Source organism: Sinocyclocheilus rhinocerous, unplaced genomic scaffold, assembly GCF_001515625.1.
Source record: "Sinocyclocheilus rhinocerous isolate Xijiao unplaced genomic scaffold, SAMN03320098_v1.1 scaffold1042, whole genome shotgun sequence".
Lineage (NCBI taxonomy): Eukaryota > Metazoa > Chordata > Actinopteri > Cypriniformes > Cyprinidae > Sinocyclocheilus > Sinocyclocheilus rhinocerous.
In genome coordinates, this window is record NW_015640510.1 from 237,846 (window position 1) to 257,985 (window position 20,140).

The window sequence follows — 20,140 nt, forward strand, 5'->3', positions numbered from 1 at the left end:
TGTTTAATCATTTATTACTAAAAATGAAATAAAATCAATTAAATGAATTAAATGAGTGAGTTCCGCCAAATAAATACTGCTGCAATTGTAAGAATATGTTTTATTATCTGCTGGTTCTATGTGTTACATGTTAATAGCCTTGAAATAGCTTCAGTGTAGTCCATTACGTTTTGTTCGTAGCTTGTAGTGCAGCAGCTAACTACTTTTTCTGTGGGTGGTTTGACAGTAGTTTGAGCACTTGAAATTATAAAAGGCTTCCGTTTCTAAGCACTGTAAAACTGTAAAAAAAAATGCCTCAGCAAAATACCTTTTTAACTCTAAGTCACGTAACATATACAGTGGAAAAACCATCAGATCATTTAATTTAACTGTAAAATAAAATGTATGTTTTTTGCAAGTAAAATCTATAAATTACTGTATTGTTTATGGTAAAAAAACCTGCGTGAAACATGTCATATGATTATATTTGACTTAAATAGTGTTGTTTCTTCTTGTTTTTGTTATCAGTTATGTACATTAGGGTGTTTTGTGTTATATTACCTGTTATTTAGTTAATGCTTATTGCATTATTTTAGTGTTGTGTGTTATCCTGATGGTGTTTTGTGTTTATGAACCTTATGGCCAGGCCACTAACAATGAACTTTGATTCATCAAGTGGCTTTCTATTGTGGCAGTTAGTACATTAAAGGTACAAAAACCTTAGTATTTCAAATAGTTCTGTATATTAAGATTATATTATTTAGTCATATCCTTTTTTACCATAATTTGTTTTTCAGTGAACACTTAACTGGTAATTAGCCCAATATCTGAGCTGCTTTTTTCCCAGCTGACAATTCTGATGCCAGAAAGCCCAGTAGAGTTGACCTGTATTTATTTCACAGATGGTTGAAACGAAAAAAGTCACGTTTGACCCTTCACTCCTTCCAGTGTTTCACGAGGAGGTGGCGTAGCATGCAAACAATGACACATCTGGGAAATCTCTCCATAATCCAGCTCCCAAAACCAGATCAGCATCTGTTATTTATTATGATGACTAACATGTTCAAAGACATTGAGTGGTCCCATCGAGCAGAATCATGTGGATGCGGTGAATGGGGGCAGATGCTTTAAATCTTTCAATAATTTAGTGTCAGTTCATCATTTTGTTTTTGATTTGAAAACAATGTGTATATTGGTGTGTTTGTGTGTGAATGGCCTCACCACAGTTGAGCTCCTCTGCAGTGAGAGTTGCGACCGAGCGTCCCTGCAAGCGGCTGGGATAGTCGCATGTAGCTGCGGCTTGAGCGTTACCGGACTCTGCGTACTGCTTCAACAGATCGGCCAACCACAGCAGTTCACAGTCACAGTGCAGTGAGTTCGAGTCGAGGCGCCTATAAACACACACAAACACAAAATGAAAATGAAATTTTGTTGCAGATCTTTTGTTAAAATAATACTGTTGCACCAATTCACACTTGTAGCGGATGGGAAAACAATGCTTTATGATCAAATCACTGATACATTTGTAGCAATGTTGGTGTAGTTGGGTCAAAATGGTAACACCATTCTGTGAAAAGTCTTTCTAAACTCACATGCACCACTCTCTAATCCTAATCCTTGCCAAACAAGTTTTATTATCTATAGTCTCGAATGGCTTGTAGGAGGAGGTTCAGAATATCAACACAAAAAGTGAAATATTTTCTTTGATTTTAGATTTCAAGTTATTTGTGACCCTGGAGCACAAAAGCAGTCATAAGTAGCCCAGGTATATTTGTAGCAATAGCCAAAAATACATTGTATGGGTCAAAATTGTCGATTTTTATTTTATGCCAAAAAAAACATACATCAATGGAAAGCTTATTTATTCAAATCTCAATTTCAAAAAATTGGTTTTGTGGTCCTTGGTCACATTTAGTACATCAAAACATTGAAACCCCTAAAATTATAAACAGTGTTAATAAATATTAAAATTTTTTTAACATCCTCATCTAAAGGAATGGTACTAAATCTGGGATATTATAGTTAACTGAAATTAGAACCATTAATTTTTTTTAATTTTTTAATTTTATTTTTTGTAAAGCAGGCAGCAGTTCTCATTTTTTTTTAAAAAAAAAAAAAAAAAAAAAAAATGTACACATTTAAATAAAAAAAATCAAAATTACAAAAACAAAACAAAATTACAACAACTTCGAACCGAAAATGAAAACCAACTCAATATACTAATAAAAATATAGTAGGATCTCAAAAATATTAAAACAACACTGCACTAAATATTTTAATTAAAGTTTTTGTAGCTTAAATGGAACAAAAGTTCTCAAGCTCAAATTTTTTTAAAGGGGTCATATGATGCTGCTAAAAAGAACATTATTTTGTGTATTTGGTGTAATGAAATGTGTTTATAGAAAGGAAAAATTGAAATCGCATCATATGACCCCTTTAACTAAACACAAAGACAATCTCTGAGCAAACTTCTGCTTCACCCAACCGTAAATAAGCTTGAGCAATACTCACAGTCTCTTCATGGACTGCAGGTGGGAGAAGGTTCCTAATGCAAGATGAGTAATTCTGTTATTGTGCAGAAACCTGCAATAGACATCAGTGAGAGGTTTAAACATCAGGCATAGAAAATCTGTGACCAGGACAGAAAAAAAACACAACACCATAAAAGCATTACTATACTAGTGCTCACATTTAGGATCAGTGATTTGTTTATTCTGTGTTATCTAATTTGTGAGTGGTATGTAGTACAAATTGTGTACAATTTGTTTTGAAGGTGATCTGACATGATAGAGAAAACAAAACAAAATCTCACAAAATTGTTTGGCAGTTTTTTGAAATGTTAAAATAAAATTGTTTCCTTTTTTGCAAAGCACAAATTCACATGGTTGTGACACTTGTAGCAGACTGGAAAACAATGCTTTCTGCTCAAATCCCTGATACATGTGTAGCTTGTGTAGTTGGTGTGGTTGAATGACTGCTGAATATTCAGCTTTGCAACACAGGAATAAATTACACTTTAAAATATATTACTATAGCAAACAGATTAAATTGTAATATTTCACAGTATTACAAATTTTACTGTATTTTTTTATCAAATAAGTGCAGCCTTGCTGAACAGAAGGGGGAAAAAAAACTGTAGGCCTAATTATTTCAAAATGTTGCTCTGTGGAACAGAGATGCAAAGATGAAGGTCCACAGGGATGTTCTTATTTTCTACCAGGTCAGATGGGGTCACTTTCCCAGGGATGACATTACTGTTCACAACTAGTCAAATAAACTAGGAGGCATACTTTCCAGATGCAGATTCGTTATACATTTTCACTTCTTCACCAGCTTCTAGCTTCTATGTAAACTCCAGCAGCGAACTGGTCCCTAACTCACGTGTCAGTCCCTGTTTATGTGCGAGTGACTTTCCCGTCATTGAAAGACATCAGAATGTGTGTGGGTGAGTACAGCGCCACAAATCTCCAAACATTTAGAATTCAGGTCAACAGAAAGAAATGCGACAGAGAAAACTGTAATAAAAATGATTTAAGCTGCTTGTACAATTTGAGCTAACCAACACAATCCACTTAAAAATTAAAAACTGATCTATTTCTGCTGGGATTACCTGAAACTGGGCAGTGGATTGTTAGTTCGCAGCATGCTTTGCACAGGGCTGGATCATGAGAGTAAATGGTGACATTAAGTGCTATTTTATGTGTTTTTAAGTAAAGAGAAAGACCTGAACCTTCATACTGAAGTCAGTCAGTGAGGAATAGCTGTTACTAAATAAGTGCAGTGGCATGGAACTTCTTACTTGTTCACTGTAAGCGTGTGCTTTGCTACATACAAAAACATTAAGTGTTAATCAAGAGTTCATATTACTTACATTACCCTTTAGACAGCTGTTGATAAGTAACTCAGCAACTACATATCAACTGGCAGTCATTAGAGTATTAGTATGTCTGCTACTGTAAATATATGCTAACACTTTATTTTGATGGTCAACCAACAGATAAACTGACTATAAGTGTCTTTGCAAGTACGTCAACTTACTCTACCATACTAGATTCTACCATTCTTGAGCATACTAATACTCTAATGAGAGTTAGTTGGCATGTACACTGAACAAAATTATAAACGCAACACTTTTGTTTTTGCCCCCATTTTTCATTGCAAGTATGTCAACTTATTCTACCATACTAGATTCTATCATTCTTGAGCATACTAATACTCTAATGAGAGTTAGTTGGCATGTAGTTGCAAAGTTGCTTATAGTCGATTGATTAAGGGGACCATCAAAATAAAATGTAACCATATAAAACATTGCATTTTTCTCAGTTGGAGTATAAAGCTCACATCAATTAATTAACATTAGCTCCACAGGAAAGATCAAATAACACTCAACATCTACCACTCACAAGCTGTAGTAAGATACTGTGCAGATCTTAAATAAACAATGTCAAGATATGATACAGTCCATTATACTGTAAATTAAGTAGATTTAATATGGTGTTCATTGTGTGTTATAAATAATCATACTCTTAAACTTATAACCACAAATACGTAAGTATTATGATGTATTATAATTGTTGTTATGATTATTCATGAGTTGATATAACATATTATAAGTTTTTTTTATAATGCATTATGCATTCATTATAATGCCTTAAGAATACCCTTATAATGTATTATAAATACGGGCTTCATAGAAAGTGTTACCAAGTATTGTGTAGACTTTACCCAATTTATTTTGTGCATCTTAGTTTTTACATTTAGGTGGTCTTAGGGTGACCATAACGTCCTCTTTTTGGACCTAAAAAAATGCATCCGGCCAGGATTTCTATATCGCCCAAAATGTCCGGGATTCGGCTTTTTGCTTTCTACAGACGTTATTCATTGTGTGCACTTTTGTATGCGTTTTTGTAAGACTGTTTTCTTAATCCTGCTTCCACTGAACTTCTGACCATTACCGCCTGTGCGATTTTTGTGTCCAGTCCCGCCAACATTCTAATACTGCATATAATTTTCGCGCATCAGGGAGCCGCTATCAATATGTGCAGTATTGAAATCCCTTTTGAATGAGCGCTCGTGGTTCACTTTCGATTTCGCAATCATGCGTACTCTGTGTAAAGGAAGCACATCTTACGAGATAAGATATTTGTCAATGAGCTCAGGATCTGTTGAGCAGCAAATCCTCCACCATAGTCTGTCAGTCATCTCTCCTTACTCTCGACCCATGATCAGTCAAATCTGACTCCTGCAGCTCGTGTTGGATGCAGGGCTGTCAAGTCCACGTTTTCTTCAATGGAATTGGGCTACTTTTAAACTGTTGCCAATGGGTTGATTTTCCCCGTGAAAGGTTTGCATAAATTACATTTGACTGAAATGCTTGTATTGAAACATTTTAGCTATGTTTATGATCAATCTGCATAACAGTGACTGTATTTTGAATTCTGATATTTGGGATATAGTCATTGCACTAATTTGGGGGCTACACGTGGGATGAAATCTACCCAAACAAACAAACTGCACCCTTAATTTTTTGGAATAGTTTCAACACTGGAATTGGAGGAGAAACTATTTTCATTCAGAAAACAGAGAAAAGTGAATTTCAATAAACCTGTTGTACACAATTGGCATATTTAAGATATGTATATAATTTTATGTATAGTATCTGCTATAAGATCTCACTGATTTACAGCTATCAGAATTTCATCTTACTCTTTGCCTACATAAATATCAGAATCCAAATTGCATACTTTTACCCAGTTTGAGCTCCATATTCTCCCTTCAACATACTATATGAGCCAAAAAAATCCTTATGTATAAAATATGATACAATCAAAAACACACATGATTTTTCTTTCATATGTCAGGGTTTACAGGGTCAAAACATCCCTTTGAAGACAATTCCTCTCTCAAAACAAACCAGAACATAGGCTACAGTTCATAGCACACATTTGCCTACACGCTTGTCTGTTTTTTAATCTAATTTCAAAAGGGACGTGTTGTCATGACTAAACATGCAACCCTGTAGGGATCGGAGTGACGATTTGAGGTCTGAGATGCATGCGTAACTCACAGCCGCTCCAGCTTGGGTAGATGAGAGAAAGACTCCGGCTCCAATGACTCAATGTTGTTGAAGTGCAGGTATCTGTGAGAGAGAGTCACATTGTTTTACTTGCCATAAACATAGTATCTAGAGCTTTTCCTCAGTTTAATTTGACTTCATTTTGAATGTTATTACCATGACATTTTCTGTGCCTAATGTCTGTCAACAAAAACTATATAAATATATATACATATATATTTTTTTTCTTTCTTTTTTTAAATTGTTGGTTGTTTTTTACAATGCAATTCCCATAATAAATCATAACTGGAGATATTTTTTCATCATAAAAATATCATTATAGTGACTTCATTATATGCACTATAATATTCTGAGTTTTCTGAAAGCTGTACAATAGCCTTGCATCAGAAATTGGGTGAACTATTCCTTTAACTTTGAGCGATATTAAAAACTAGACAGGAGGTGACAAGGCAAAAGGTTACTTACAGCTGTTCTAGAGAGACGAGCCCCTTAAAAGCTTCTCTGTCTATCGCCTGGATTTCATTCTTGTACAAATAGCTGAAAGAATTATTCAGGAATATTAGTACATAGCGAGTGTCAAACATTGAGGGATCTCCTATTTTTAACAGAGAAAATAAAAATAAAACATGCACAACATGTACACACAGAAATAAAGATCAAAATGAACGTTTTAATCAGATAATGCAGGAATAATAGAAAAAAAACAACTTTTGCATATTGACTGTATATTGATAACACAGATATGGTGGCCTGTGGGAAACAGGAAGGAAAGTTTGTGGTTTTCCTGTTCTGTTGAGAACCAGCGCTCAGTCACATAAACCACATGATCCTGTGACCTTGAGGACTATGACACCATCCCACAGGAAGTATATGCTGCCGTGTCTTCCCATACAAGTATTCAATATTTGCATATATAAGCACCACTAAAGCAATGCACTTTAAGTTATGAGAGCTGTTCAAGTTAAGAATATCACTCAGACCATGATGGAAACTGAAATCATTAGGAATTTTTATTTTTTTTCAATATTACTCCATTGATATTAATTTCTCTATTGATATCAAATGATAGTATCAGTAACAATTTGAGTAAAAAGTCAAACTGAAAAATGTATATGAATATTGTTCCTCAAAATGCCTTTAAATGTTTTGAATTCCTAACATTTTCTACTTATGTCCAGGTTTCAATGATTTAAAAAAAAAAAATAAAAATCACAGATTTTTGGACCCCACTATATATGTAAAAAACAAAATCCAGCTGGTGACTAATTAAATTATTATTATATTAGTGCTTCTAGATAATATTATAATATAATAATATTAGGATTTCAATTTTTATTTTCATTTTAAAGTTTTAGTCGTGTGTTTTTGTTGTTTTTATTTTTTATCTATAAAATTAATTTTATTTCAGTTTTAGGTATATTAGTACATAAAGTTAAACTAAATATGTTATGTAAATATAAAACGGGAATAAAATCAACCCTTTTTTTTTAGATTTCATTTCACAATAATAACCCTGAAAAATGTGAGGTTTTCTTATGCAAAAACCTGTTGAATGTTTACAGTGTCTGAATTACAGTGGTAAAATGCCAAACCAGCCACAAAGCAGGTTACATTCACTTTGTCTGGAGGACTAGCCAGACCACTGGACCTTGCCTGAGTAACCAGAAGGGGACATTTTAAAGTACTCTTTCAGACAACTCCACAGCTGGACATCATGACTGTGTGAACTATCACATACAGTATGCCTGATGGTTGCACCGACCAAGACCAGTTAATGAATGAAATAATACTCAGCCTGACACTTATATAATACTCAGTATGTTTATCTGGAGTGACACACGAGTTGTAGTCTGTGAAGTCAGCGTTTGTCTTTTAGACCACCAGCACTAGAATAACAGTGGGCTCTAACTGTTCAGCCTCTTGTAGAGATTGTTTAGGCTTCACACAGTCCAGTGGTCAATCACCAGTGAGTTATACAAATACTTTTATATTATAATTCTTAAAAAGGGAATTTAGTGATGGATACACGATACACTAAGAGCTGACTACTATTTTTTGGCTTGTTTTGGCAGTATATCTATGATGAAAAAAATAAAAAAATAAAAAAACAAATAAAAAAGAAATCAAAATAAATACATAAAATAAATAAATAAATAAAATAAATAATATTTCTTTATTTAGGGGTAGGGATGGATGTCCCAATAATAATGTGTAACGTAATAATAATAATTAATGCCACAATGCAAAATTTATCATAGTGGTGATAAAAAAATGCTTCATTTTCTTAACCCTTTAGGCGCCAGGGATTTTTGGAACAATGCTGGATTTTGACATCAAGATTTCAAAAGCTTGTGGCTTGAAAGGGCTTAAAGATAGAGATCTACTGTAAATTAGAAAAATGTTGGGCATGACCGAAAGTTTATGTGGGGTGTAAATATACTCGTCTAATTAGCATATTATGACGTCATCAGAGGCGGCCATCTTGAATTTCATAATATTCAGGAAATAGTAGATATTGAATTGATGTTTGAACTTATTTGCATGTTTTTTAAAAATCTTTTTATCCTCATTCCAAATGATCAGAAAAGAGGAAACCAACAATAAAACAGGAGAAAGTACTAAATTATTACTATATTACTATACTATATAGTAGTAAAATGCATGTTAACAGTAGCCTACTTTTTGATCAGTTCATCAGTAATATTCAGGAAATAATAGATATTGAATGGATGTTTGAACTTATTTGGAAGGTTTTTTTTTTGTGTTTTTATCCTCATTCCAAAAGATCAGGAAAAGAGGAAATCAACAGTAAAACAGGAGAAAGTAGCTAATTATTACTATATTACTGTGCCATAGTAAAATGCATGTGCCTATTTTTTGATCAGTTGACCAGCTATCTGCCCAATCAGGTATCTAGGTGACACAGTTTATAGTTCTTGAGAGTATGGTACCTCTCATTGCATGGCACAGCGCACAGACCTACCCCACACTGACTGCACCGTGTACCGCGGCCATTCCCACCTCTTTGGGGCACTGGATCCAGAGCGCTCTGACTGGATCCAAAGAGCTAGTGCTACTTCCAGCCCTATTTCTCCTACCCCCGCTGCCTCTACCTCTAGCAACAGCTCTCCTATTGACACTACGACCACGTTCACCCCTGCCACCCCCATCCCCGTTGGGCAAAGGGTCGAAATGATCACTTGTTTGTGCTTCGTGAACACTCGCGCCTTGCACGGCGGCACCATTGCGCTGCAAAGATGTACCGGGAGAAGCGCGATTATTAGACGACCGATCGTCATTTCCAAAAGGCAAATATTCCCCTTCAGAGTCAGAATCGGCGAATAACATTTGCAACACATCCTCACGGTACAACTTTTTATTAGCTATTTGGCGATTTTCTCTCACAAATCTCACAATTTACTCGCACGCTATGAACTGAACTGCTTCCGCATCAATGACACGATAGCTCACTTGCTCTGCTATTTCCTCGAACACTTTGAATAGGAACGTGACGTAATTTTGGTCTAGAATCGAAGTACTACATGTCTGCCATCTAGTGGTAGGGAATACAAATGAGATATTACACCATATTACAGTCTATTTTATTAAGTATGACGTCTTGTCCCAATTTTGCGACTTTGGCGCTTAGAGGGTTAAAGCAGAAATATGTATTTATTTTGATTTGGGGGTGAAATATGATCAGACATGTTTTTGACAAGTTGGTGAGATTGACCTACACATACTTTACTCTTACTGTATTCTCTTAGCAGCTGAGTTTAGATGTTATCTAGGCAAAACCAGGTGTGAAACATTTCAAACAACCAACTGTATTTAAATATAAACACAGGCTGCTCTTACCACAACTAAAGTTACAGATTCTCAAATTGCTCTGTGACGAACAAAGACAGGAACTGTGCAGCGTCTGCCCAGAGAGCAATTACTCCAGCTCCGCCTGACTCTGATCTCCGTGCTTTTGTGTCAGGGCCGTCAGACAGATAATTTTACAGTGCAGACAATTAAGTTTCCCACATGTGTGAGAGTCTCTTTCCATGACCTCAACTCTCTTCTGTGTCAAACAATGGCAGTAGTAATGACTGAATCATTCATACAAGTGGTGAGCATGGTGCAACATGTTGGCTCATGGTTCTGAAATCAAGTTAAAGGGAAAATGTTTTATCATATCACCTACTATATTGTACATTTTAACTTGAACTTTCAGGCAGTGGTTGTACAGTAGCTATGCTTTAAAATTAATATTACTTGACTTCTCTAACTCAGAACTTAAGCTTTTATCCATAAAGCATCACTCTTTCTGTATTTTTATTTATCCACAATTTCAATATTTTAATAAGCAATCAAAAGAGGTAAAGAAAAGCTCACAGATATTTTAGGTTTTCCAAATCTTCAAAGGCTCCTCTTGGGATTCTTCTAATGTGGTTGTTATTTAAAAGCCTTAAAGAAAGAGGAAAGAAATGTATTAGACATCAAAATAGATGATTTCAAACAAAGGAACATGCTCCAAAAAGTTTAGTTTTATGAGATGTGTTTTTCACGAAGCCAGTTAAGAAAACATTGACGCTTACAGTGTATTGAGGTTTTTTAATCGTCTGAAGGATCCTGGCTGTAAATCCTTGATTTTGTTGAATCTCAGATCTCTGGAAACAAAAGATAAACATACTTGGATCAAACAAAGCATATGTTATTGCTGTGGCCTTTGTCATGTATTGAGTAAATATGATTTAAAAAAATATATATAACATATATCAATATACCATAACTTTAATCAATAACAGGTATTATTTAAAAACAATTTTGACAATAGTTATTAGTCATCGTGGGTCTGAACACAAATTCCAATTTTAGTATTTTCTTTGACATTATACATTATAACTTTCTTTCAGACAAACGTGACAAACACATTGTCATCCTAGCCTGGTTTACGTCAAATTTGCCATATTTATGAGTGTGAATGAGGAGATGTCCGACCTAAGAATTATGGAGTGCCACAAGGCTCTGTCCCATGTCCTTTAATGAACTGCTTATACATGCTTCCTTCAGGTGCTATTACAAGGAACAATGGCACTAGCTTCCATTGTTATGACATGCAGCTCTATATGTCCTCCACACCAGATGTAATTTAATTTTACAGTTTTTCAAGTTGCTCCAAGTTGTTTATTAGACCATTATAAGAACATTTGAAGATGTCCCTTTAATACAGCATCCAGATGTTCAATTGAGTCATGCTTTACAGTTACACAACACGGTGTTTGACAACAATCTCTTGATTTAAAGCCACTTCATCAATATCCCTTACACATTATCATGGTGGCATATGAATGAATAAGTTCATGTATTTGTAACTTCAAGATGCAGCAAAGTCTGTACAATGTCCAGTGGAAATAAACAGTGTCAGAATATGTCTGTTTCTATGCTACATTAGTTGTCTGCCAGTTCAATTTTAAATAATTTTATTTAATTTGTAAAATACTTCCACTTGCATTTAAACCTCTGATTCAAAGTATTGAGCCCTCTGTACTCCAGCAAACACCCAATAGGCTGCATCTTTAAACTCATTAAGCTTACAAAGACTTCTGATAGCACAAAACAAAAATAATAATAATAATTTTTAATACATTGCAGGGTAATAGAAAAAAAAGACTTGTCAGATAAAAAAATAAACGCAGCCTTGGTGAGCATAAGAGGACTTTGTTGAAAAACATTTTAAAAATTGTATTCCCACCTTCTGACCAGCAGACTAATATAATACAACTAGTATAGTTGCACAGTGAGATTATATATCATGTGAGTACCCTGAGAATGTAGGTAAATATACAATTATTGCACATAATAATAACAGTTATTGCAAATGCATTGAGTGAGGTAGAAATTGTGCATTCAATATCTAACGCTCCCAAATCCACCAGAAGATGTATATCCCTTTCCTTCATGGCCTCTGAGATATGGAATACACTCAGCTTGAGTCTATCTTCTGTCTAGCCAACCTCATAGCATATTTATAGATATGCGCTCAGCTGTGTTGTATTGTTAGGCCTGCTGGAATCCCGACTATTATTCTCAGAATATAACAGACTGAGGATATTAACCATAATCAGGGAATAAGACTGACATTCTCACAATTTTCTCTGACTCTACCTCACAAGCTTCTGTTCTGATCAGATCCAGCCCCAAACAATTCCCATTATCCCCCACCTTTAACTCATCTTTTCTGAGGAACTGTATCTGATGTTTGTCATTCCATAAGCCAGCAGATGAGGGATGAGGGATATTTCCCTGAAAACTGCTTGGATCGCGACAGTAATCTCAGGCTGGGCTCCAATCATATAATTGCAACTACTATATGTTATTTAATAACACATTAACAAGTGACTATTACGCTTTTCTATAACTTTATATACTTTGGCCTAGATAATTTAAAGGGGGTAGTTGACTTTTTCTTTCTAAAATGTGTTAAAGGGATAGTTCACCTAAAAATGAAAATTAGCCTGTGTTTTACTCACTCTCAAGACATCCTAGGCATGTCTGACATTCCTCTTTCAGACGAACACATTCGGAGTTATATTCGAAATTGCCACAGTTGGCTTAAGGTGGGCGTACACAGTGCGATCCTGAAGGTCGGAACGTCGTGAGCTCTGGCACATGTCACGATTGAGTTTATCCGAAAATCGTACGGAGGCAGTCAAACCTGAAACCGTAATTCTTCTCACACGGTACGAGCCGCGACCATGCGAGCATCTGCGATTTTCTTCCGAGAGAAAAAAAATCGCCTGCGAGCTCGTACGACAGCAAAAATCGCACCGTGTATGCCCGCCTTTACTCACTCTGAGCATTATGGCATCAGTGCAGCTGCTTTGAAAGAGTTTAAATAAAATTGAATCAAACTGAAACTGTGCTTGCTGATTATGTTTTGTCTTTGGTGCATTTACTCGTAAACTGAAACAGGCATGTAGTAGTATGGTAGGGTACTAGTGCTCAGTATCTTCACCGGCATCATAAGTGAATTTAGTCCATTATGACAACAAATAACTTCAGGATAACATTACAAGCAGTGGAAGGCTGGCTGTATTTTCTCTCACGGAGATCACAACATTGATTTGGCTTACAAAAACCACCAAATTGCTGTGTAAACAGGGCATGTGCCAACTAACTTCTAACAAGCGTCTCTGTAGAACATTCTCAGAGAACAGGGAATGAACTCCAACTAATAACTAGGTCCACAAGCTTTTCACAAGATTACTGCTAAATCTGCTTGTGATATATCATCATTTACTCATCCTCAAGTCATTCCAAATCCCTTTACTTTCTTTTATGCTATCTATGTAAAGAAAGAAAGTTGAGGTTTGGATTGACATGAAGGTGAAGATGACAAATTTCGAAATGTAAGAACAAAAGCAACAAGAAGATAATGCACATCTTCACAGCTCTTAAAGTTTTCAGTGTCCACTTTCTGTTGTGTGATGTTGTAATGATTCAGTCCACTGAAGGCGAGCGTAGTGAGAACCCATGTGCAGTTTTATTTACAAGTGATCCAAAAAGACTTGACTTGAACAGGCTTGACTTGGCATGAACAGACTTGACAAAAACAGACTAGACTCACCGACAGCGGGTTACAACATTAATACATGACAAAGAACAATGGGAACACGAGGGCTATTTGTATCAAACAAGAAGGGTCACATGACACAAACCAACCAATGGGCAAACAGAACTGAGAACCACATGACAAGACCATAAACCAATAAGCACAAGACACATGACTAAAACAACCAATCAGAACATAACACACAGACAAGGGAACCACATGACAGAACATGACTGAGGCCTAACTACAAAATAAAAGACATGAAAACAATGAACAAGAAACAAAGCCCAAACACCACATTACAGATGTAAACATTTAAGTAAACTTCTTAAGGACTTAAGTTATTATTATTATTATTAGGTGCTATTAAGGAATTCTAGTAGCAGAGCTTTAAATAGATCCAGTCAATGCCAAATCATTTGGAGTTAGCATTATGAGTGAGTCGAATCAAGTTAGAATTAATTCAGATTTATAGACTTGTGTAACAATACACACATACCCCCAAAAAAGGAGGAGACCTATGTCATGCTGGAACAGCTACTTCAATGTTTTACTCCATTCACATCTGCAGGTGTATTAGAGGTCTTGCGAGGTCACAGTGTGCATAAATTCAAACGCTGGGAATTCCTCACTGACCAGATAACTGATGAAACCTCGTGGATAAACATCAAACATCTTATTTACAGCCGCGATCTACTATCTTTGACTCGATTTTCCCAGGCATTATAGATTGACATGAAAACTTCCGTGGAAATTAGTAAAAGTAAAAACATCTGGATTTCACATTAACAAACTAAAATCCTTCTATGGTAATACAAATATCACTTCCGGAAAACTCATTCTTACCTCACATGTACAAAAGTTTAGTGCAGGAGAGCACATGTGCCCAAAGCTTAGATTAGTTAGATTAGATCATTTGAAATCAAATAAACTAATAAACTGTGATTGTACATTCTAATAAATACTGGGTTATAAACAGCTCAATCTAGGTAATTTTGGCAACCCAGCACTTGGTCAAAAAGGGACAAACAAGGGTTGTTTTGACAACCGGCTGCATTGGGTTTAATGTTAGACACAACATGCTGCTGTTTTATTTAACTCAACTATCGTTTAAAAATGACTATACTGCTTAGATATGATTAACCCAAATGGATTGGAAATTAAAATCCCACACACAATTACTGCAGAAACACATTGTAATCAAAAGGTGAAAATGTATGGATAAGTAGAATCACACAGAAATGGAAAAAAATATAGGCAAAAAGCAACATATACATGTGCATGTGAGTTAGAAAAAAAGTTCAGAAAAGAATGGCAACTCAGTGGTAAAATGAAACTGTTTAAGAGTTTAATACTGAATATCTTGACCAGTTATGTCATTTTTTTCCTTTTCTCCCACCAACAAACACACTATTATAAGTCTCTCTGGTTCAAGAACATCAATCAGATGGGGTTAAATGCCTCTTTCTCTGAAGAATGGCATTTGTTTTGTATTTCTTTGTATCATTTTATTTTGTTCTTCTGTGCAAATCTGTACTGGTCAAAAGCATTTACTTGTGATGTTTCTTCAGAAGTCATTAACCCTTCTAATTTATTCAAACGTATTATTAATTAGTGATATATAGACAAATAACCCAACCAGTATAGTTTTATGATATAATAATTCATCCCAGACAACTAATCAATTGTGGGTCAATTCTGGTCAGATGTCTGGCCCATATCAAGCACAAGACTTTCCCTCCAATGTACACACTGTAAATTGTTGCTGGATCACAGACAGAACAGGAAACATTCCTGATTCATTTTCACATAAGGAAAGTAAAAAGCAGTAAATTACAGACAGATAAAAGTCTTTGTTGTGTTCTCACTGTTGCCAAATGAACTGAGTAAGTGAGTGAGTGAAAGAGATGTTGGAAGATGTTTCTCTGCCATCAGGACTCTAAGCCAAGACTTCTTTGCTTACATTTCCCTGGGAGTCCAGCAACTGACAGTATGATCCGAAATATGCACTTCTATCCGTGTCGTCTGTTCTTCTGAAACGCTAGAAGACAAACGCCCTTGCATGACAGCCCCTCACAGAGACGTGCTCTGACACGGGCTGCTCAGATTCCAGCAGGCCCCCATCCCGCCTCAGGAAACACCCTGAGAACAGACCGAGCTCATCTACTGATCTGCACAACATAATCGACACATTCACATCATTCCTTACCGAGATATGGCTCGGAGTGGCCATATCATCCAAAAACCAACTCGTTTGTTAGTGAACCTATACTGAGATTCTGTTCGTTTAGCAGCTTTAAAGGGGTCATATGATGCTGCTAAAAAGAACATTATTTTGTGTATTTGGTGTAATGAAATGTGTTTATGCGGTTTAAAGTTAAAAAAACACATTTTCCACATACTGTACATTATTGTTTCTCCTCTATGCCCCGCCTTTTTGAAACGCGTCGATTTTTACAAAACTAATCGGTCTGAAAAGCGAGGTGTGCTCTGATTAGCCAGCTATCCAGTGCGTTATGATTGGCCGAATACCTCAAGCGTGTGACGGAAATGTTACGCCCCTACCATACTGTGATGTCGTGTCCTGGCCGGAGCGACGAGACAAAAACATGAAAACCCATTACAAACGAGGCATTTGTTGCATCCAGTGGGGACATAAATCGTCTCGACATGGCGGCATCAATACTACAGCGAGAATAAAAGTTATGCTTTCTTTCTTTGCGTGAACATTTGGGCGGCGTTATGTAAATCTTCCCACATAGTGAGGTAGACATGTGGGGCGTGTTAGAACGAGCCGTTTTAGGTAGGTGTGGCTGACTCTTAACTTTTATAAAGAATATCTCTTTGGATTTGAGACTTTAGTCTTTGCAACTTTACAGATCTTCTTTATGCACCAAGAGCTTGTAACACTCCAAAGAGAAAGGAAAAATTGAAATAGCATCATATGACCCCTTTAAATGAAGACAAATAAGAAGGAGCATCTCTACATTACCTTTAAAGCACCTTCATCAACACGTTTCAAGACAATTATAATGCAAGAACTAGGGCTGTCAAAAAATAATTTGAATTTCGAATATTCGTTGAATTTAAAATAAAAATCCACATTCGAATGCAAAAACGTTGCATTCGAATTTTAAGTGTGCGTCAGACAGCCTTATCAGTGGCGCACGAGATGCGATGACGATGTAAGTGTCATTGCATTATAATGTTTTTGTTAGCCTATCAGTTGAAGCCACTAGATGCGGCGCTGCTGCGTTGTTAATAACACATATTGCGGGAAAAGAGAACATCAATGCGGAGAAGATCTTGTTTACGTCAAAACTGAAACCAAGCCGTTCACACAGAACACATATTTCGCGCATTTTCTAGAGGAACATCTATCAGCGTTGAACTTGCGTCTCGCACAAAAGAGCCGCATGTTTAGAAAGCCATGTAACATTAATGCAAGTTTAACTTTGAAAAAACATCTCGAGACTTTATGGCGGGGTTTTCTCCCCCATCCCACTGCAAATCGTGTTTTTAAATGAAAAATGTAATCCGTGTGATTGGCTTTCGGCCCTTTGTATTAAACTATGAATACATACATGATGCTGTTTTGTTTATAGTTGTTTAAAAGCAACTTAATTATAATTGGTTTATAAACATTTTAAACGTTATGATGCACTTTTTTCACAGATAATGAAAAATGTAATCTGTGTGATTGGCTTTCGGCCCTTTGTATTAAACTATGAATACATACATGATGCTGTTTTGTTTATAGTTGTTTAAGCAACTTAATTATAATTGGTTTATAAACATTATTTTAAACATTATGCACTTTTTTCACAGATAGTCATGTTATCTTATATGCTTTGAATAAACGTGCATTGGTCGATGCGCCCTCGTGTGGCCTCAGGAGAGAAGCCAAAATTATGCCAAATTATGCATTTTAAATTCGAATATAATTTGAATTTTGATCATATTTAAGTACAAAATTCGAATGTAGTTTTTCAGCCATTTTGACAGCCCTAGCAAGAACTTGGCCCCTGTTACCAGTTTTTATGCTGAATTTGTAGGATTCCTTACTTTTGTAAGAACTAATGATAGTGTTTGTGTAAAAATAAATAAATAATAATAATAATCTTTTGTTGAAAGCCTATGTTTTGTGTTCATAATATTGCTAAAACTCAGTGTCTGGAAGCCATGGCTCTAAACCAGCCTATACACAGAAATCTCTTTATACTGACAAGCTGTTTAGACAACGCATTGACTGGTTGATTTGGACTTTATTAGTGTGTTGGTTGAATTTGGTGGGAAATTGCATGCTTACGTCATTTGTTCTTGCATGTTCACATTATGCCTGTAAATGTCTGACTACTACAGCCATCATTTGCACTAGATCTGAAGAAACTGTAACAGTTTAACACAGTCTATTTCTTGTATTTTTCATAGACAAAATCTATCACGTTATCAGTTTCCTGGTGGCTTATCAGAGAGTGAACTAGAGAACACAGGGTTATGCATCAGACAAAACAAAGCAGGTCTGCCATAAACTACCTATTATACTCCATGAGCTCATGCTGAATTACGCCTCAGACTTCCTCTCGGCAGGGAACATGTAAGATGCAGTACTTTACATTGTCTAATAAAACAATGTAAAAAAAAAAAACTCACACACAAAAAAAATCAGTTTAGGAGGAACGCGCACAGCAATCTCCTAATCCAACAAGACTGGACAGCAATCGAGCCTTTGGTGATTATTACATAATGAGTACCGTTTATTGTCAGCTGGAGAACAAAAAGCCACAACAGACTTTTCATAGATTGTTACTGTATCTGAATGGGTTTGTGACTCATTGTCTCATGGGTCTGAGTTCTGCTATCTTGGCCACATGTTTGAGAGCTTAACTCATATAAAAGGGCTTGGACTGATTAACAGCAGCGTTTGGCAGCAGTGACTTTCACAACCAAAAGCACACAACACATGCGAGAAATAGAAAGAGAAAGAGTTCAGAAAGAGGCCAAGATGGGTGATATGGTTCATAATGCAACATAACCACAACAAAGCCCACAGTAAAATTACAATACAAAATTTAAATCTATTTCCTTTCAAATGTTAAACCATATAGAGCTTGTATCTTGTTTTGTTTTTGTTTGTTTGTTTCATAAATCCGAAGAGAGAGAGAGACCTTTAAGCTTCTCTTTTGATGACAACAGTTTTATAAGCCATTATATTTTGACTGGTTATTTAAATGCTATTTAAATGTGAGTTTGGCAAAGTGAGTTTGAGCTTTCCCCTTTAAATTAAATACAGAACGTATTTAATTTAATTCAGCTGCCTGAATGCATTCCCAAGACTGTTGTCAAGTTGCTGACTGTTGACAACAGATTTATTTATTTATGGGTTTGATTGTGGGTTTCTTCTTGGGGGGAGGGGGATGGTATTCATGCCTGTGCAAACCCTTTGCATCTGACAATGTGCAAAAGACCCCTGCATGGATAAGCAATTTTTATAATGGAGAAAAATAAGGAACAAACTATTCTGAAAAGTGTTCACTTATTTCATAGTGGTACCACCGAGGAGTGACAGTGCTGACACTATAGGGCCTTTCGCACCGCTTTAGTTCCAGAACTAAAGGTACAGTACTAAAGTACTGGGAACAGAAATGTGACCTGATGGCAGGAGAATGCATGTCAACAGAAAACAGGATGTGGTCTTGGTCCTTGTAGGCTCACGTCCAGCCTAATGATATCACAGAGGAAATTCCGCACTTCAGATATATGATAAACAGCAAGAGCGAACACAATAACACAAGCTGACACAGATACAGCAAGAGCAGAACCTGAGACAGACTGACACAATACTGGTCCTGCTGAACCCTGTAACGACTGGCATACCAAACAAAACGTCGTGTTTTGAAATGGAACCATTTATTGAAACTCTAAAAAGAATATGCAAGAAGTTTGCATATGTGATTTCTGTTAAGCATCATATTTGATACATCAGGCTTTTATTCCTCATATAGTATGACAAAGTGAGAATATGGAACTCAAACTCGAAGAGGAAGAAAAAACACCTCAGTTTCATTCAGAGACACAAACTGAGCAAAAAATATTTGGTGCAGATGCTGATATTTATGTGGCCAAAAAGTAAGATGAAATTCTGATGCTTGTAATGTAAATTAATGAATCTTTATACCAGTATTACGGACTACTTACATTAAATGATATAAATATCAGTTGTCACTCTATGGGCCCTATCATACACCCGGTGCAATGCGGTGCCAGGCGTGACGCAAGTGTTTTTTGCTAATTTCAGCCCGACACAGTTGTCATTTTCATGTCCTGCGCCACGTTGTTTAAATAGCAAATGCATTTGCGCCCATTTGTGCGCTCATGGGCTGGTCTGAAAATGAGGTGTGTTCAGGTGCATTGTTGGCGCGTTGCTATTTTGAGGCAAGTGAAATAGACTGTGCCATTGACCAACAAAAACCTGGTCTAAAGTC

At 36.0% G+C, this 20,140-nt stretch overlaps 1 protein-coding gene across 1 annotated transcript in view; it reads right to left on the minus strand.

Moving 5' to 3' along the window:
* The window catches only part of pxdn (peroxidasin), a 58,985-nt gene that overhangs the window by 29,136 nt on the left and 9,709 nt on the right, over positions 1–20,140 (minus strand). The window contains exons 2-7 of the mRNA XM_016569500.1: positions 10,639–10,710; positions 10,436–10,507; positions 6,521–6,592; positions 6,047–6,118; positions 2,491–2,562; positions 1,201–1,370 (exon numbers count right to left, since the gene is read on the minus strand). Coding sequence (XP_016424986.1) covers positions 1,201–1,370; positions 2,491–2,562; positions 6,047–6,118; positions 6,521–6,592; positions 10,436–10,507; positions 10,639–10,710 — 530 coding nt within the window. The remainder of the gene's footprint in view (positions 1–1,200; positions 1,371–2,490; positions 2,563–6,046; positions 6,119–6,520; positions 6,593–10,435; positions 10,508–10,638; positions 10,711–20,140) is intronic.